Consider the following 18,170-nt stretch of genomic DNA (forward strand, 5'->3'; position numbering starts at 1 on the left):
CACTTGTTTGTGTGCCTGCCACTGCCTCTTGTTAGAACTGATCTGGCCACTAGCCAGGGGGGAGGAGTGTCTGTCTCTGGCTGTGGGCAGGCTCTGTGGATGTGGAAGGGTCGCTTTACTGTCCTCTTTGAGGAGATTATGAATATGGCCTTAGGTGATGGAGAAGGGTGAGAGAGACAGGAGCTGGAGCAGGAGGAGGGGGAGTGGGAGCTGCTGGTGAGGGCCTCGGAGCATGGCCGAGGCTGAGTGTGGATTTGCAAGCAGGGGACCCATTTTGAGGACTCGACCCCGGCATTCATCATCCCCACCCCTGGCTTGGCTCTGCTGCCTTCGAGAAGCCAGTGTTATTTTCTTTGGACTATCAGGTGGCAAGTTGCCACTCTTTCCGGAGAATCCAAACAGTGTGTATTTATAGAGGCCTTCTAGCCCTCTGGGCGTGGCCTGTGTGGGCATGGGTGGAGACCCAGCAGAGTCTCTGGAGGGCTCTCTCCATTCCTGGACTCCACCTGGTGCCACCTGGATGTGGGTTCTCGGGCATGAGCTCTGAAGCCCAGATCTGGGCCAGGCTCTTCAGCTGGTTGTGGGATGTCCTCCTGGTTCTGGGGTGCACTCCTGGTTAGGAGGTGGCCCTGGCTCAGGCCCCTGAAGCCCAGGTTCCTGGGAGGCACATCTCCAGGGGCTGCATTATCTCTACAGGCAGTCTATTCCACCCTTGGCTTTGAAATGCTGCCTTGCACAGGACAGACCTAATCTTCCACCTGTGGGGGTCCCTGAGACCCACCATGTATGTCCAGTCCACTGCCGAGTCATCCTGCTGTCTTAAGATCCCTGAGATTCTTGATCAAAACTTATTAAGCTAATCTACAGCAAGGGGTTGCAGCAAGAGAGAAGAACCGGGAAAAGAAACCACTTAAAACCCAAGTGTTAGGGCAGAGTAGGATGTGGTATAGTAGAAGTACTTAGAAATACATTTATACTGTTTTTTCCCCCAATGACAAAAGTAGTGCTTGTTCCCTGCAAAGGTTTGCAAACAGTGAAAACCCAAAGAAGAAAACAAAAATCCTTAATAATCTCACCAGATAGACCCATTGCTAGTATCTTTGAGAGTTTCCTTCTCATTGAGCTATAGCTTTGTAAACTTCCTTTTCTCTGACAACAGGAAATTTTTTTTTTGCATTTCTTTCATATTAACCATAATATTCATCATTTTTAAGTTAAAGACTTATTTATTTATTTGAAAGGCAGAGAGATGGAGAAAGAGATAGAGAGAGGTTTTCCATCTACTGGTTCAGTCCCTAAATGGCCACAATGGCCAGAGCTGGGCTGGTCTGAAGCTAGGATCCAGGAGCTTCTTCTGGGTCTCCCACATGGGTACAGGGGCCCAAGCACTTGGGCCATCCTCTGCAGCCCTCCCAGGCACAGTAGCAGGAAGCTGGATTGGAAGTGGAGCAGCCAGGACTCGAACTAGTGCCCATATGGATTCCAGCATTGCAGGTGGCACCTTAACTTTCTATGCCACAGCACAGCCATTAATATTCACCATTATTAGAAGCTACAGAGTATTAACCTACCCTTGATTATCATGTGTTAAGGGTCAACTGTGGACATTCTTCAGGAACTTTGAATAACTCTTAACCAAGAAGCACCAGGTTGAACACAGCCCCCTCACCATAGACAGCTGTTGCCACGGGGCCTGACCCTGGCTCATGCCTATTTGCCCCATTGGCAGTCAGGTCAGATTGGTGTCACTGACTTTTGTGTGTCAGTTGGGTCCTGCCTGACCTGAGACTAAGCTTCTCAAGCTTGAGGTCCCATAGCTTTTCTCCTTGGCTGAGCGTCAGCAAAGTTGTGGCAGTGGAGACTTGCTGTGGGGACCAGCCCTTGTGTTCTCTCCAGCACCAGAACCATGAAAACCTGCGAGGTAGTTCTGAGTGTCTGTGGTTGGTGGAGAGAGTGTGCATCAAGGCCTAGGACCATCGAGACCCCTGGACCCGACTGCTAACTAATCCTGTGATCTTGGACAGGGAGCCAGCTCTGAGCTTCCAGGTTCCCTCTGTAAAACAGAGATAATAACTCCTCCATAGCCTGCTTCTCCCCATGAAAGTGCTTTGTAAGTCAGAGCACATCGGGCAAGCCCATGTTGTACTTGACAATGAATGTCCCAATGTAGACCCGTGAAAAGGTGTTGACTCAAGCCTCCTATTCTCCTAGACACAGTGAACTCATCGGCTGCATGAGCTTCGGGGTGAAGTCCCTGCTGACTCCGGACAAGGTGGGTCCTGGGGAAGCTTCTGGCAGCCTCACCCAGCCTGGGTCAGTACTGGGACAGCCAGGGCACTTGTCTGTGAGATGGTGCCCCACTGAGGCAGGGGCCCAGAGACCTGAGTAACAGCAGCGTTTGTCGCAGGCCTAGCTGAAGGTTTGGGGCCCCTTCTTGTTTGTCTTGCCAGAGAGCAGTTGTTAAGCAGCCTCAAGGTCTCTGAGTCTGGTGCCTGCCACTGAGGACCCTGGCAGATTCCTTGGGGCCCAGTACTTGTGGGCTGCCCGGGACAAGGAGGGCCAGGTGCTCTTTGTGGTCTGCTCCAGTGGTCCTCTTGATGTGTTAACCAGGCCTGACACTCTGGGTCTAGCAGGTGCACAGGGCTGGGATGAGCAGCACATGCTCTGTGGGGGTTTCCTTCATGATGCACGAGGACTCTGGAATGCAGAAACCCCTCCCTCTGGGTCATGAATCCCTCATCTGTCTCTGATCTGCACTATGTGATCAGGGCAGTGATGTGCTCCCTTTGCTAGAAAAGTCCAGGTGGTGTCTGCTCTGTGTCCTGGAAGTGAGGTCTGGGTCTGGAGTGGGTGGCTGAGGACCATGTGTCCTGAGTATGGGTCCCAGTGACCCCTGGCTTCATTCGCCCTTGAGAAAAGATAAACCCTGTAGATTGTGTGGGAGCCTCAGGATGCCTGCCTTCCGTCCTCTCCACTCTGCTCTCGTTCCTCCCTGGAAGGAACATACATTTGCTGAGCTCCTCCTGTATACCAGGCTCAGGGCTAGGCACATCAAAGAGCCTGTGCACAAAAATCTAGTGAGAGAGCCAGGTAGGAAGTAGATGGGTGTCCTGCAGGAACGAGAGGCTATGAGAATTCGGCAGAAGGGAGGCCCAGCTCTGCCCAGGGCATCAGAGAAGGCTTCCTGGAGGCCCCCCATGGCGGCCGTGGGGCAGAGAGGTTGGAGTGTCTGTGTGTCCTGAGGGAGGCTGCCCAAGGGTGACTTTTTGAGGGGGGTTTGGTGGCTGCCTGGCCAGGACCCTCTGCCGCCTCCGTCTGAGCATGTCATTCCTTCTCTCGTGGCAGGAGATCAGTGGCTGGTACTACCTTCTCGGGGAGGACCTGGGCCGCACCAAGCACCTGAAGGTGGCCCGGCGGCGGCTGCGGCCCCTAGGAGGTGTGAGCACGCCTGCTGCAGTCTCCCCCGCGCTCGCTTCGCCCTCCTGGTGTCACTCCGAGTCCCGGAGCTCGTCAGAGCCCCTGCTGGAGCGCACACTCTCGCCCTTGACACCTTTACTTATCTGGTTGGGCTTCCCTTGGCAAGTCTGATGGCCTGGCCCATGAGGGTCAGCCCTCCCCACCCCAGGTTTGCGGTGCTTCATCAGTGGCCCCACCTCTGTAGGCGGAGTGTTTAGGCCCTGCTGTGAACCACAGGGCCCAGAACTTGTTCCCTCCAGTTCTGCCCTTCCCACATACTACAGCCCTGGTCCCCAAGCCCCAGAGTGTCCTGGAGGCCGAGGGTGGCCCAGCCTCATCCCGTGGGAGGTCTGTGGAATGGACCCTTAACGTGCCTGCAGAAGTGTTGTGACTCGGCTCTGTCACCTTTCAGACCCGTTGCTGAGGATGCCAGGACGTGGGGACCCTGAGAATGGGGAGAAGCTCCAGGTAGGTGGGGACAGGCTCGGGTGGGGCTGGGGTCCCTGAGCAATGCTTCAGGGGCTCTGATCTGCTCCTTGTCAGTGCCTACACCAGGGGCACCCTGAAAGAGGGCAGCATTTGGTGCTCGAAGCACAGCAAGCCGTGTGTTCCAAAGGGATTCTTCTTTGACTTCCTCAAGTGAGCTAGAGGAAGTACTGTGCATTTCTCAGGTTACTTGTGGTCACAGCACGGCTGGGGAGACAGCCAGGCCCGCAGCCCTGGACATGGGGGCATCTGGGTCTTACTGACTTTGAGCCTCTAGAAGCCAAGTGTTCCCTTTGCCCTGGCCCCTGGCTTCCCCTGGCATGGTGGGCAGGTCACCCTTTCAGGTTAGGCCCACTTGGGGCTGGGGAGCAGCTGTGACTTTGGACCTGAGGCTGATGGATCCTCCTCCATTAGGGCTTTGAAGGCGGAGAGGAACGCTCACTCAGGGTTTGGGAGGAGGCTCCAAACTTCCAAACTCAGCAGGTGACCCGGGGTTTTCTCACTATTAGGAGAGGGAGCCACACTCCCAGTGATTGAGTAACCCCTTCCTCCCAGGTGCTGGCGTTACCCACTGCCCTCCACCCCCTCTGAGGCAGTGCCCTATCTTACCGCTGAAGGAGACATTAGGTCTGTCTGTGCCACCACTCAGCAAGGGGCAGAGGCAGGCTTTGAGGCCCCCCGTGTGCAGGTGCCACACTGCCTTCTGCAGGTGGCCTGCGTGGGGAGATATGGTATTGCTGTCTTCCATACAAACATGTTGGGTGTTCCAATCTACAGAACGTCTTCCCTGTCATGGACTCAGGTCAGTCGCTCACTCCCTCATTCAGTGCTCCCAGCTGTGGGGGCCATGCCCTGTGCTGGGTGCTGGGACACAGCTCTGAGCATGTCCAAGGCCCTGCCCTCGTGGAGCACAGTCTCAGGCAGTGTGGTTCCTGCCCGTGGCTATTGCATGCCTGAGGCGTGGCTAGTGTGGCCGAGGAACTGAAGATCATTTTATGTAGTTTTTTTTTTTTAAGATGTTATTTTATTTATTTGAAAGAGTTACAGAGAGAGGTAGAGACAGAGAGAGAGAGAGGTCTTCCATCTGCTGGTTCACTCCCAAGATGGCCACAACGGCCGGAGCTGCACTGATCTGAAGCCAGGAGCCAGGAGCTTCCTCTGGGTCTCCCACATGGGTGCAGGGGCCCAAGCACTTGGGCCATCTTCTACTGCTTTTCCAGGCCACAGCAGAGAGCTGGATGGGAAGAAGAGCAGCTGGGACTTGAACCGGCGCCCATATGGGATGCCAGCACTTCAGGCCAGGGCTTTAACCTGCTGTGCCACAGCGCTGGCCATATGTAGTTTTTTTTTTTAGTTTTTTTTTTTTTTTTTTTTTTTTTTTTTGACAGGCAGAGTGGACAGTGAGAGAGAAAGAGAGAGACAGAAAGAAAGGTCTTCCTTTTGCCGTTGGTTCACCCTCCAATGGCCGCCGTGGACGGTGCACTGCGCTGATCCGATGGCAGGAGCCAGGTGCTTCTCCTGGTCTCCCATGGGGTGCAGGGCCCAAGCACTTGGGCCATCCTCCACTGCACTCCTGGGCCATAGCAGAGAGCTGTCCTGGGAGAGGGGCAACAGGGAAAGAATCCGGAGCCCCGACCGGGACTAGAACTCGGTGTGCCGGTGCCGCAGGCAGAGGATTAGCCTAGTGAGCCACGGTGCCGGCCTGGCCATATGTAGTTTTAATTCATTTCAACTTTCCTTGTCGAGGACAGCATAGTGTGAGTGACTTGCGGGTTTGTTGTGTGTGACTTCATGAGGAGCTTAAAGGCTTTCCTCTGGCTTCAGAGGAGAGCTGCAGAGACCTTTCGCCCTCTGTTCTCACCGGCCGAGCACAGAGAGGGTGGGCAGGGAGCCCAGGGCCATCAGCACTGTGGACTTTTCAGCGGCTTGTGGAAGTCCTGCTTGGTGCTGGCCTCTGCACGCATGTCCCGAGGCCTTGATGCATTTTCCCCGGGGCAGTGGGCTTGTACACTGAGGTGTGCCCAGGACTCTCGATTGTCAGTGTGGTTGGGGCTAGAGGAAAAAGCCAGAGGTCACCTATTCAACTTTTACATTGTGTGTGTCGGGGTGCGGGCCCAGAAACCTGGGTGACCTGCCCATGCTCACTCAGCAACCAAGGCTAGGCTGGCCCAAGGGATCCCTGCTGTCAGCGAGGATGTGAATGGTTGGGTGGGGCTTCCCCAGAGGCTCCAGGGTGGCAGGAGTGGGGTGGGGTGGGGTGGCAGGGGCTGGGCTCACCCTGTGCTGGTCTACAGGTTTGGGGGTTATAAGGCAGGAGACAGGACCTCAGTAATGGTCCCTGCCTGGGCACTACTTTTCTGTGTGACCATAACCTCTCCTGGCCCCAGTCTCCTCATGGGTGAGACAAGAGGCTGGCTCATCTGACAGCCTGGAAATGCCACATTGGACCAAACGGTCCCCACATCATCAGATCCTGAAAGCAGCCCCTCGCATGGGCTAGGAGACGGACTTGGGAGTAGCTTGAGTGGCAGGCAGGTCCTCAGACTGCCTGGGTTTTCTGTTCCCTGTCTCAGATGGGCTGTCCAGGGGACAACCATCCAAGGCGTCCCCTGCCTGAATCCCTTAGGCTGAGTTAGCCCCCTGGCCTTGCTCGGGACCTGGGACTTGGGGGGAGGCGGTGTTGTTGTAGGGCGGGTGGGCGCGTTTTCTGCCTGGTCTCCTGCAGCAGGGGTGTTTGTGAGAACACTGGAATCACCAAGTGGCCCATGGCGGGGAATGCGGCCAGAACAAAGGCGCCCTCTCCCCGCCGGGCCCGGGGAATACTAACTAGTCGACAGGAATTTTAATATCAAACTCTCCCTCTTCCTTGTCACTCGGAGGGCTCAGGAAGCCTTCGGGCTTATCGTGCAGAGGCACACAGCGCAGACGGGGCTTGGGGAGGTGAGAGGTGATTTCCTGCCATTCTTCTGTGGGGCGGGCTTCCCAGGGCGGTCATGCCAGGCTGACGGGCGCAGTGTGGGCTCCCGCTGCTGGGGGGAGAGCTGGGTTTTCATGGGGCGGCAGCCGAGGCAGGACCCGCAGCCATGAACCGCTTCAATGGGCTCTGCAAGGTGTGCTCGGAGCGCCGCTACCGCCAGGTGGGTGCTTGGCCCCGGGGCAGGGTGTGTGCGTGGGTGTTGGGGGCCGGCCGTAGGGGTTCACCAGAGCAGGACCTCTCCCCCAACCTGGCCTTCCTTGCAGGCTCGTTTTGATCTGGGGGAGGACTAGAGGCAGGTGCTGGACTGCTGGTTTGGCCTCTTACCTACTGGCCCACTTTGGGGGCAGACGAGGTCCAGCCCTGTGCCTTTTTCCCAGCCATCCTGGGTGAGATGATCGAGCTGATTTGCTGTCCTTTTATCTGGGGAGGGGTGTGGGTTATGAAAAGTCCTCTCCAGTCTGAGATTCCAAGTGGGTCGGCTGTGTGTGTGTTGAGGGGGGGCGCCTGGGGAGCTGTGGTTTGGCTGACTGGGCCTCCGTGTCATGGCACAGCAGTCCGCCTCTGTCCCCATGCAGGTTGATGTTCCTGGGATGGGGACACCCATGGGACCTGCCTTCCAACATCCCCGGTACCTTGAAGTGCCTCAGGGTGCCCGTGGCTGTGGGCCTCTCAGCCTCCAGTCTGACGGTGGGGCAGAGTGGGGAGCGCTCACCACATTAGCTGCTCAGCCTCTTCTGGAGCTGCGATAAAGTGTCCTTCTCTTGGATGAAAGGGGAATGGGATAGGGAGGGTAAGACAAGGGCTGCTTAGATTTAAGGCGTGTCCAAGCCAGAAGGGAGCTCAGAAATTATTCTTTCCAAAACAACCAGAGGTCCCTGTGTGGGTGTTAATGGCCAGGTCTGACTCTTATAACAGGCAGCCCTTATGTCCCAGGGAGTGCCTAGAGGTGCCCTGGTACCTGGCCCCCAGGGGACCTGCCCTGCTGACCCCACTTGGTATCCTCACCCTCCTGCATCCAGGCAGAGCAGCGCCTATCACTCCAGGGCCTGGGGGCAGAGTGCTGGGGCGGCAGAAAGTGGGTCGGGATGTCAAGAAGTTACCTTGGGACCTCGGGCCAGAAGGCTAGGCACGCCGGTGGTCAGGGTGGGGCCCTCTGGGGGTAGGGGCTCTGGGACTCGGCGTTCGAGGTGGCTCCTGTGTCGGAAACCAGTGCAGAGCTGAGAGCAGACACAGGCTCACACCCAGCTCTGTGTCTTCTCAGCCGGAGGCGCAGCTCTCAGGGCCCTCAGAGCCTTTCGGAGCTGTGCGGTGCAGGGAGGGTGCTGGGAGAGGAACTGACAGTGCATGTGAAGGGCCCGGCCCAGCGTCTGTGCCACACGCACCTAGGGAGTATTCAGTAAATGGCGGCTGCGGGGCTAGAGGCCCAGGGACCAGGCAGGGGAGTGAGCGCCAGGCACGGCCGAGACCTGCAGCAGTGGCCGTTCCCGCCCTGGACAGGAAAGAGCAAGAACCACCCCCAGGAAAGACAGCCTGTGACAGGAGTTGCCGAGGTCCCAGAGTCAGGGCAGGGCTGCTCCCTCCCCTGCTGGCCTGAAGCCCGAGGTCAGAGAGGGGGGCCGAGGGGTAGTGTGTGCTGCTTATGCCAGGCCTCAGTTTCCTTCTCTGTAAAATGGGCACGGTAAAACCACACTGCCCTCAGGATCACAGAGCTGCCCAGGCTCTGAGCTGTTACCTTGTCAACATGGTCCACGCTGATGGTGCTCCCTCCATGCAGGGCCACCCCTCCCACTGAACCCCGAGATGAGCTCGCTTCCTGACACTGCTCCCTTCCCCCTCCTCACCCCCCCACTGGCTAGGACTGCTGTGGGCACTGGGAGTTCCAGTCCATAGTCCTGCCTGGACAAGGGCCCCAGGGAGGGACAGTCTCACTGAGCCACTCTCCTCACTCAAAATGGCAAGCCTAGAGCCTAGGGTGCTGGGCCTCCTGCCCTGTTGGGGAGGACTGGGGAGTTCTAGAGATGTTTTAGAATCTCAGCTTGGGGTGAGGGGTGGGTTGCAAGGTCCCCCAAACACCTGCTGTCCCGTGCAGCAGACCAGGCTGTGGCCATGTCCCTTGGCTTCAGGCGGCCTGGCAACGCTGGGCCGTTCTTTCCTCCAGCTTGCCACAGTCACCCCAGCTTTGTTTTTCTTTCTTTCTTTCCATTTTTTTCTCTTCCTGTCTTAGCTGCGTGTTTTCCCAGAATTCTTATGGGAATGGGGTATTTTCCTGCCCCCTCCCCCTTCCCCTTGTCTGTCAGATTTCCTGTTTTACAAACTCGCTTTGAATCCAGGCCCAGGGCTGGTGGGAAGCAGCACGTCAGGGGCCCCAGCAGCTTCCAGAGACCCTGGTCACCCTGGGCCGCTCCCATCCTCCTGCCTCGCGCCCAGCCGTGGGACAGCCGGCAGGTAAATCCAGGTGCCCGCCACGAAGAGCTGACCCTGTAAGGCCGGCGTACTCTTGACCTTTTCTGGACTCGCAGAGCTGGCTTCTTCCGCACCCTGCCTGGGACCCCCGTGGCCATGGCTCTCCAGGGTGCCCTAAGTCTCATTCTAGCAGGTCTCTTGTTTCTTCCTTCCTGCCCTGCCCCCTGTCCCTGGCCCTCGAAGCCCTTTTCTGACCTTTGCTCCCTTAGCAGCTTGCCTGAGCCAGTGGACACGCCGCACATGGCATCTTGTGCCGGTGGGAAGTGACCATGCTGTCCTGGCTAACTTGGCTGACTTCCTACCACGCACCAAGCATGGCACCCGAGTCAGAGCACACAGGACGGTTCACAGCACAGCCCCCAGGTCTTGCCCTGTTGCTTGTCACATGCTGTGCTTCTCTGGAGAGATTTGTGTGCCCTCGTGCCCCTCTGGAAGCTGGAGGACCAGAAGGCCTCTTGCCCCTATTCCTCAGCAGAGGTTGGCATGCAGTAGGAGCTCAATCATTGTCCACTGGTTTGAAAAGAATATCTGGGTTGCAGGGCCCTTTGCTGGGACTTCCGTCAGTAGGGGTTGTGGACCTGCTGTGCTCACAGGCCCCAGCAGGCGCAGTGAGGTCAGAGTTCAGGTTCCTCCCAGAGGCCTGTTTGTGCCCTCATCGGGCACATCTTGGGTGCCTTGAGATCCTGGTCATGGGCTGCACCAAGGAGGCCAGGGCTCTTCCCCTGAACCTTGGCTTGAGATTGAGTGAGTGCATCCTAGTTTCCCTCCCTTGTGCTCTGGGAGGGCAGCAACCAAACTGGCTGTGACTGTGGACCCTTGGCACAAGGCCAGCCCTGGGCCAATGCCCCGTGGTCTGTGTGGCACAAGGAGAAGGGAATGAGGCTGGCAGTGGTCCATGGGCATCGTGGAGGGGCACAGCTCCTGGGGACTCAGAGTAGAGGGCTGGGCTGCTGGGGCAGAGGAGGGTGACCCTGTTCCAGGCCCTCTGGACATTTGCCTGGGTTTACCTCCTGAGCTCTCAGCCTTCCTGCTTGGCCCACAGCTGAGCTCAGGAGGCCTGGACCTAGCTGGGGACAGCAAGGGGGCTGGCCAGCTCTTTCTTGGCTCTGATCTCCTTGGAGAGGAACGTGGCCCTGGGGTGGGGCCTGTGGGCTTCCAGGCCTCGCAGCTTCTGGGAGTGACCGGGAGGGTTGTGTCCTAGATCACCATCCCGCGGGGGAAGGACGGCTTCGGCTTCACCATCTGCTGCGACTCTCCTGTCCGTGTGCAGGCCGTGGATTCCGGTAAGTGAGTGCCTAAGGGTCTGCCTGCCCCATTTGCCTGCCAGGCCCCTGGGCGTTGCACATGGAGCACAAAGTGCAGGGAGGCCCACGCTGGAGCACAGCGTCCTGGACTGTCAGAGTGAAAAGATAATATTTTTAAGTGGCCACAGATGAAACTGAGGTTTATGAAAATATGCCCACCTTTTTTTTTTTATCAAAATGAAAACAGCTTTTTATATTTAGTTTCCCAGTTGTTTGAACAGGAACTAAACCTATATTTTCTGTAATGACCGCATGGGAAAATGAGAATCATTTATGAACTCTGTTTGAATTAGTAGTTTATCCTACTGTGAGCCTGTTTGACCCTTGAATACAGCCATTCCTTCCCCACTTGCTGCATAGAAAAGATTTCACCTCCTCACAGAGTGCGCATCTTAAGGGCAGAAGCTAACTAAGGCTCAGTGCTCAGGGTGTCCCAGCGCTGGTGCAGGGATGGGTGGGGGGGAGTGCTCAGTGGACGATGTTGAAGGAATGACTGAGATGTGTGACCTGGGCTGCAGGGTAGGGTTCCCAGTGAGGTGGGAGGCCTCGGGTGGCGCTGGGTGGCACGAAGCAGAAGGGGGGAGGAGGGGGCCCAGGGTGCCTCCCTCCAAAGCCCTTGACAGCGGCCAAGTTCAGCCCCTCTTTTCACAAGGAAACAGAGGAAAAGGGCAGGCCTTGTCTGATGTCCCTGTGAAAGCAAAGGATGCCAGGCCCTTTCAGGAGGTCTTGGGCTTCAGGGGCCCCTGATTGGTTTTGCTTTGTCCCCACAGGGGGCCCGGCGGAGCGGGCAGGGCTGCAGCAGCTGGACACGGTGCTGCAGCTGAATGAGAGGCCTGTGGAGCACTGGAAATGTGTGGAGCTGGCACACGAGATCCGGTGACAGGGGTGGCGGGGGCCTCAGGCTGATGGCACATCTCCCCTGCTCCCCACCCCCACCCCAACTCTTCCCCCAGCCTGGGCGCACTGCCTCACCGGCCCTGCTCTGGCGGGTCTGCCTCTGCCCAGCTGTGAGCAATTCAGTGTGCTCCTCGGGGAATCCGTTTCTTGGCCTGCAAATGGAGGGTTCAGACGCAGAGCAGTTTGGATCCTGGAGCGAGCCGCAGGGAAGCAGCTCTCCAAACAGACCCTGGGGTTCATGATAGGCTTCAGGGCGTCGCTTTCCACTTGAGCTAATTATTTCTGCTACCTATAAGCTAAGCCCATTGTTTCGGAGCGTGTGTAGACATTGCAGATGTTTCAATTGCACACTTACTCTTTCAATTTTGACTCTCTGGGATGAAACCCGGATGATTCCAGTTTTGATTGGCTTCTAGAGTAACTGGAGAAGAGCAGCATGTAGGTGCCTGGCATGCTGCAGCCTGCTCACATCTTGCTCTCGACAGGCATCATGGGTTGAGCACAGTGTTCTTTCCTGTTCAACCTGGACTTGGCCTAAACGTTTTCAGCCACTGCCCGTCAGTTAGAGTTGACCTAAGAGACCGCTTTGCTGACTCTGCTTGAAATGGCCTCTTCCATCCCTTCCTGTCCTGACACTGGGACCTACTCCTTGGATCTGCCCCCGCCCCCCCCCTCCCCGGTCCTGCCCTGGCTGACTTTGGTCTCCCCCAGGCTCAAATTGTCTGTGCCATCCCCAACTTCCAGGAGCTGCCCCAGTGAGATCATCCTCCTAGTGTGGCGCATGGTCCCCCAGGTCAAGCCAGGGCCAGATGGCGGAGTCCTGCGGCGCGCCTCCTGCAAGTCAGCACATGACCTCCAGTCACCCCCTAACAAGCGGGAGAAGAACTGCACCCATGGAGCCCAGGCGCGGCCTGAGCAGCGCCATAGCTGCCACCTGGTGTGTGACAGCTCTGATGGGCTGCTGCTCGGCGGCTGGGAGCGCTACACCGAGGTGACCAAGCGCGGGGGCCAGCACACCCTGCCTGCCTTGTCGCGTGCCACCGCCCCCACCGACCCCAACTATATCATCCTGGCCCCGCTGAACCCTGGGAGCCAGGTATGGACAGCTGATGCATCGCAGGTGAAGGCTTTGGGTCACTGTGGGAGGCCAAGAAGTCTCAAGGACTCAGAATTGGGTTGTGGGGAGGCTGCGGGGTGTTGGGAGTGTTGCATCAGGACATGGGTAGGTGCTAGCTCTGGCTCCTGTGAAGCTGCCCTGGGAGAGGGTGCAGATGGGTCTGTGTGGCCTCAGGGCCCAGCTCCAGGACCAGGGCGGGGGTGGGGGAGCACAGGCTGCAAGAATTGCACTCACACGAAGGAAGAGCTTCCTACCAGCATGCACTTCCCCACAGAGGAATGGGCTGTCTCGGAGCCACTGAGCGCCTGTCACCGGAGGTGTGAAAGCAGAGACTGCTTGACTCATGGTGGGACTATGCAGTGTGTTCTCAAAAACATTAGTCCCTTGAGACACTCTGGGAAAAAGTGTCCTGAGGTCAGCTAAGCCTGGGACGTGTCTGAATTCTCTTCCTGTCCCGGGAGGACTCGCAGCGTGGCTCTGAGGGCGCCCTGCAGTGAGGAGGGTGGCCCCAGCCTCTCCCCAGCTTCCCTGGCAGTGGCGCCCTTTAGGGCACAGGTGTTCCGCCCCACTGTTCCAGGGTTCTGTGGAAGGCACTGTGGTCCCAGCAGCTGCCAAGGAAGTTGGGCGCTTGCTCAGACCTTGGACTTTATGCCACAGAAAGCCTCCCTGGACTCTAACACCGGGGCTGGGTGCCGCCGCCCCCGTGGGCTGGCAGGGGCGGCCCGAGGTGCTCACTTCTTAGCCCAGGTCCTGCCCCGCTCCTGGGGCTGAGGTGCTTCTCCGGTCTCTCCCTGCAGCTGCTGCGGCCCGTGTACCAGGAGGACACCATTCCTGAAGAAGGTGAGTGCGCTCCCTGCTGCCCCGCCCCTGACCCTGCCTGCTCCTGAGCCCAGAGGCCTTTCTCTCAGTCACTGCTGCTCAGCATGCTGGCAGGCTCCTTCCTGTTGGGAAAAGAGCAGTGTCTTCCTTCTCGCTCCCGTCGGAAGCGAGGCGGAAGAGAGGCGACCTTGCCGGCATTGTCGAGAGGCAGTGCCGGGACTCGGGTGGTCCGTTGAGCTTCATTCAGTTTTACAGGGCAGTCAGTCTGTGGCAGGTGCTGTGGGCAGCAGGGCGGGGCCTGTGTGGAAGGGAGCCATGGAATTTGGAGCGAGGCAGTTTCAAATCCAACTCCTGACTACAGGATTTCGAGCAAATCACGCCCTCCCACTGGGCCTCTGTTTCTTCATCTGTAAAATGGAGACGGCAGTTCCCACCAGAGCTGCCTTTGGGAGGGTGAATGAGTGAGGGCCTGTCTGTGGTGGGAGCCGGTAAGCTGAGAGGCAGCACAGAGCCCGCGGGTCTTTGAAGTGCGTGGCTGTCTCTGCTGCTTGATGGACTCTCCTTCGCCCTTCAGATCCTGACCAGTAATGGAGGCCAGGCTCAGACCTGTTCCTTCTCTCGGGAAGCCTGAGATTTCAGTCTTTCAAATAATTTTCATTTACATATTTTCATTTTATTTGAAATGCAGAGAGAGAGAGAGAGAGAGAATGAATGAGATTTTCTGTCCACTGCTTTACTCTCCAGATGTCTGCAACAGCCAGAGCAGGCCAGGAGCCCAGAACTCAGCCCAGGTCTGCCACTTGCACCTGAGCTATCCCCTGCTGCCTCTCAGGGTGCACATTAGTAGGAAGCTGGACTGGTAACAGAGCTGGGACCGGAGCCAGGCATTCTGATATGGGATGTGGGCCTCCCAAGTGGTGTCTTCACCTTGCACCAAACGCCTGCCCCTGAGCTGTCAGTCTTGATGGTGGAGCTGGCTGGACTCTCCTTTAGCCCCTCCTTGCACCTGCTGGAGAGCTCAGACCCTGTGAGGCTCAGGTCACTGATGGAAGATATTTTCTTTCTCTCTGGGGCAGTTGGCCTGGTCTGTAGGAAGTGAATTTTTGTTCCATCTGGGCTGATGAGTCTGACAGTGATTCAACTATGAGTTTTTTAAAAAGCTTTTAGTTGGTACATTAAGTTAGAGTGGAGGTGCCACTGCTAAGTGGTGACTTCATTAAGGGCAGGGCCTGGGCCTGGCTTATTTCTGTGTGTCCAGTGCAGGACCCAGGGCCTGGTAGACAGCATATACTCAGTAGAATTCCAGTTGAGTGACTGACTGAGGGAGAAACACTCTAGTAGCCTTTCAGGTTTGAAGCCCAGAGGAAGGAGGAGGGATGGGAGTGTTGCCTGCAGTTTGCACATAGCTGGGTGATCGGGGATTGATTCCCCCTCTGCCTGGGGGATGTCTCTGAGCTGTGTCTATGTTTTCATCCCCCCCGTCCTGAGAATATAATGCTTGGTGAACCAAGAAGGGCACAGTCAGCTAGGCTGTGGGGAGAGGGACAAGTAAGGAAAAGACGATGATGTCAGTAACAATGGGACTTTTTGAATCATTGCATTGATATCTTGATCTCACCTCATGTATTCATTATAATAATCCTTTGACGTCCAAGGACATCTTTGCTGTTCCAGGGTTTAAGCCTTCTTCATAGCTCCCAGTCCTGGGGTTCAGAGGCAGGGGTGAAAGTCATGGCACAAAGTTGCCCTTAGACACACTTGGGGATGTCTAGAGATTAAGACTGTCACCAGAGGGCGAGTTCTCAGTGCCCCTGTAGGAGATTGCCTTTCAGAAGGAAGGGTGGAGCTATCCCAAGTGGAATAGAGTCTGGTATCCTTCCCAGGCCATGGGTGCCTGCCCGGCTGTGGTTCGTAAGTTCCCCAGGGTTGCTGGTGCCCTTGGCATTGTCCCCTGCTCTGTGAAGGTGGCCTAGCCTCAGGGGGGCATGGCTGCTGGGGCTCACCTTGGAAGCTGGGGGAGAAGCCGTTGTCCTTACTGTGTTTGGTCAGTGAAGCAGGTGTTAAAAGAGGGTGTCAAAGAGTTTGGACCAGACATTCCAAGAAGTCACAAGTGGAAAGTAAGAGTTTGCCTCCACAGAGCTCAGTAACTGGGTTGCAACCTAGATTGCTCTAAGAAAAACATACTTCAAAACCAGGTTGGGAGGGCCATGCCCACTTGCTATACCTTGCCTGGGGTTTGTGGAGATGGGGCATCAGGGCATGACTGCCACATGGGTTGGGTTGATCCTGCCTTGTATCGTTTACTGGCCAAATGACCCTGGGCAGGTCATCAACCACTCCAGGCCTCAGTTTCCTTGTTTAGATTATGGGTTAGACAGACCTTTCCTTACTCAAGTCTGAGTTATGTGACTCTCAAGGCCGCAGGTGAGGATTCTCTGATAGCCCTGGGCAGTTGGGCTGGGGCAGGGAAGAAAGAAATTCTTAAAAGTCTAGGACTGGGGACCTAAGGCCCAGGCTTTGACACTTGCCAATGGTCCGTTTCTTTAGCTTTGGCCTGTTTTGCCTGAGTCCCCTGCTGGTCAGTCTTGCATGTTTTCCCTTCTGTGTTCGAGGTGTGTCCCTGTTAAATCGGTCTGTCAAGTTCCAGGCCCCCCCTGTGGCTCCCGTCGTAGCACGGTTTGAGGCACAACAGAAACTCTGCCTCTGCCTTCACTAGCCCTGAGGAGTCGATTATTCAGTGACACAGGATTTGTGATCATCTCTTACCCATTCACACTCGGGCCCACTTTACCAGCTCTTTCCCATCAGGTCTCCTGTGCGAGCCTCCTGCCGGCCCGGGGAGTCAATATCCATATCTGGTCCAGTTGGCAGTGGAGAAAACTGCAACTCAGCAGGGCTAGCAGCCTGCTCGGGGTTGCAGAGCCAGACTCTGGCTTGGGAAGCCAGCATGCGCAAGTTCAGGTGCCATTTCCCACCCCCATCCAGGGCGGAGCTTGACACTCAGGATGGGTTCTCTCTGTAGAGGAGCCCCTCTGGGCCTGCCCAGACGAGGAGCTGTGCAACCCCTTCCTTACTTCTGCACCTCCTTACGCCGTGGGCTCTTGCTCCTCCTCTCTGAGCGACTTGCAGAAGAGGCAGGAAGTGGTTTGAGTGATCATGGTTTGAACACTGCCCCCAGATTTGACTGTGTTCAGTGGTCACTTAGTGGGGGCAGTCAACTTGTTTTTCTTATCTTTTCAGTAAGAATGGGCACAAGGTGGTGGGAGGAAGCAAGTGTGAAACCTTCTGAGTTGAATTTTCCTCTCAGGGCCATAGACTTTGCGTGGGCGGGGGGCTCCCCTGAGATGTATGATGCACAGGGCCACCTGTTTACCTGCTGGCTGCCTGGGCTGGGGGTGGCAGAAGGAGGCCCAGGAGCTGGGACTCAGGCTGGGCACCCAGGCCAGGGAGGCCTTGTTGGTTGCCCGTCTGGTAGCAGGAATCCCTCTGGAAGGGGCCCATGTGTGTGCAGAGTCCAGTCCTCTGGGGTTGGCCTCCTACCTGCTTGTGTCCAAGAATTCTTGGCTCCAGCTGCTGTGTTTGCCTCCTCTGGCCATCTGGTGGGCTGTGATATGGCCCTCTTGTTCAGCTGTGTGTCCAGAAATTCCCTTGAGGAGGGACCCCCCACTTCACCCCACTCCCATACCATGGCAGCCTTTGGCTCTCTTTCCTGAGGGTGGCCTTGTTTCTCTCTCCCTTCCTCCCTTGTGTGTTTTGACTCATTTTGAGCTGGTGGCCAAGCTGAAGTACCTTTCTGGACGCCATGAACCCTGGAGTCCTGTGGGGCACCTGATTTCCCAACGTGCTTTTCCAAGTGAAGGAATCACAACCACAAGTTAGCAGCTAAGTTTTACTGCACATTTAGGAGGTCCCAGGCACTGTGGTTCTAAGGACTTTACTTGGAGCACCTCATTTACTCCCCACAGCACCCCAGTGAGCGTGGCACTGTTATTCCAAGGTCACATGGCTACAAGGGGGAAACAGGATTTCAGTGCAGCCATCCGGCTTCAAAGCCAGTGCTCTTGACTGGGAACTAGGGCAGCGAGTGCCACTCCTTACTCTGGGCTGACCAGGGTGAGCCAGGTGGCTCCAGCTCCCTTTGCTGGTACAGGACAGACTCCAATGCCTCGCTCTCTCTGTTCCCACTGCAGAGCCTGGTCCATGGGCCTAGGCAGCAGAGCCAAATGTGCAGGGAGTCGTGGGGATCGTACAAGGGGTGAGCATGTGCCCTGGCTCAGGGCCAGTTGGTACTCCTCTGCGACCCACTATTCTATGGGGGACTGTGGGCCTTGAGAGGTAAGACCTTTTGAGTTTTCAGAACCTGAGCGATCTTGGTTTGTGAGAGTGAGGCCAAACGTAGAGGTCTGACTCCCAGCCTGGGTCATTGCTGCCTCTGTCGCAGTCGGTGGGTCCCGGCTCTCTCCCAGTGCTGGAGTTGCCTGTTGACGTGCCCATGTTTCTCACTAGAGTGTGAAGGAATTCCTCGAGGCCTGAAATCTGTCTGGAGCCTACCTGTAGCTTCAGTGCTTTTCCCAGGGCCTCGCATGAAGCAGATGCTGAGGAAACAGGCGCTGACTGGATGCGTCTGCTTTCCCTGCTCCTGCGAAGGGGA

The 18,170-nt window shown here is 56.8% G+C and overlaps 1 protein-coding gene across 5 annotated transcripts in view; it reads left to right on the forward strand.

The window, feature by feature from the left end:
* RGS3 (regulator of G protein signaling 3) overlaps positions 1-18,170 on the forward strand; it is a 127,258-nt gene that overhangs the window by 32,795 nt on the left and 76,293 nt on the right. For 2 of the 5 annotated variants that reach the window (XM_017350087.4, XM_008273409.5), the window contains exons 6-12: positions 2,212-2,272; positions 3,346-3,436; positions 3,869-3,924; positions 10,584-10,665; positions 11,457-11,562; positions 12,328-12,679; positions 13,498-13,540. In XM_017350087.4, coding sequence (XP_017205576.3) covers positions 2,212-2,272; positions 3,346-3,436; positions 3,869-3,924; positions 10,584-10,665; positions 11,457-11,562; positions 12,328-12,679; positions 13,498-13,540 — 791 coding nt within the window. Of the gene's footprint in view, positions 1-2,211; positions 2,273-3,345; positions 3,437-3,868; positions 3,925-6,812; positions 7,080-9,249; positions 9,365-10,583; positions 10,666-11,456; positions 11,563-12,327; positions 12,680-13,497; positions 13,541-18,170 lie in introns of those variants that run through there. The other 3 variants (XM_017350089.4, XM_008273408.5, XM_051842812.3) reach the window with 3 other exon arrangements.

The sequence above is a fragment of the Oryctolagus cuniculus genome, chromosome 1, assembly GCF_051225735.1.
Source record: "Oryctolagus cuniculus isolate XC-2025 breed Fujian yellow rabbit chromosome 1, ASM5122573v1, whole genome shotgun sequence".
In the NCBI taxonomy this organism is placed as follows: domain Eukaryota; kingdom Metazoa; phylum Chordata; class Mammalia; order Lagomorpha; family Leporidae; genus Oryctolagus; species Oryctolagus cuniculus.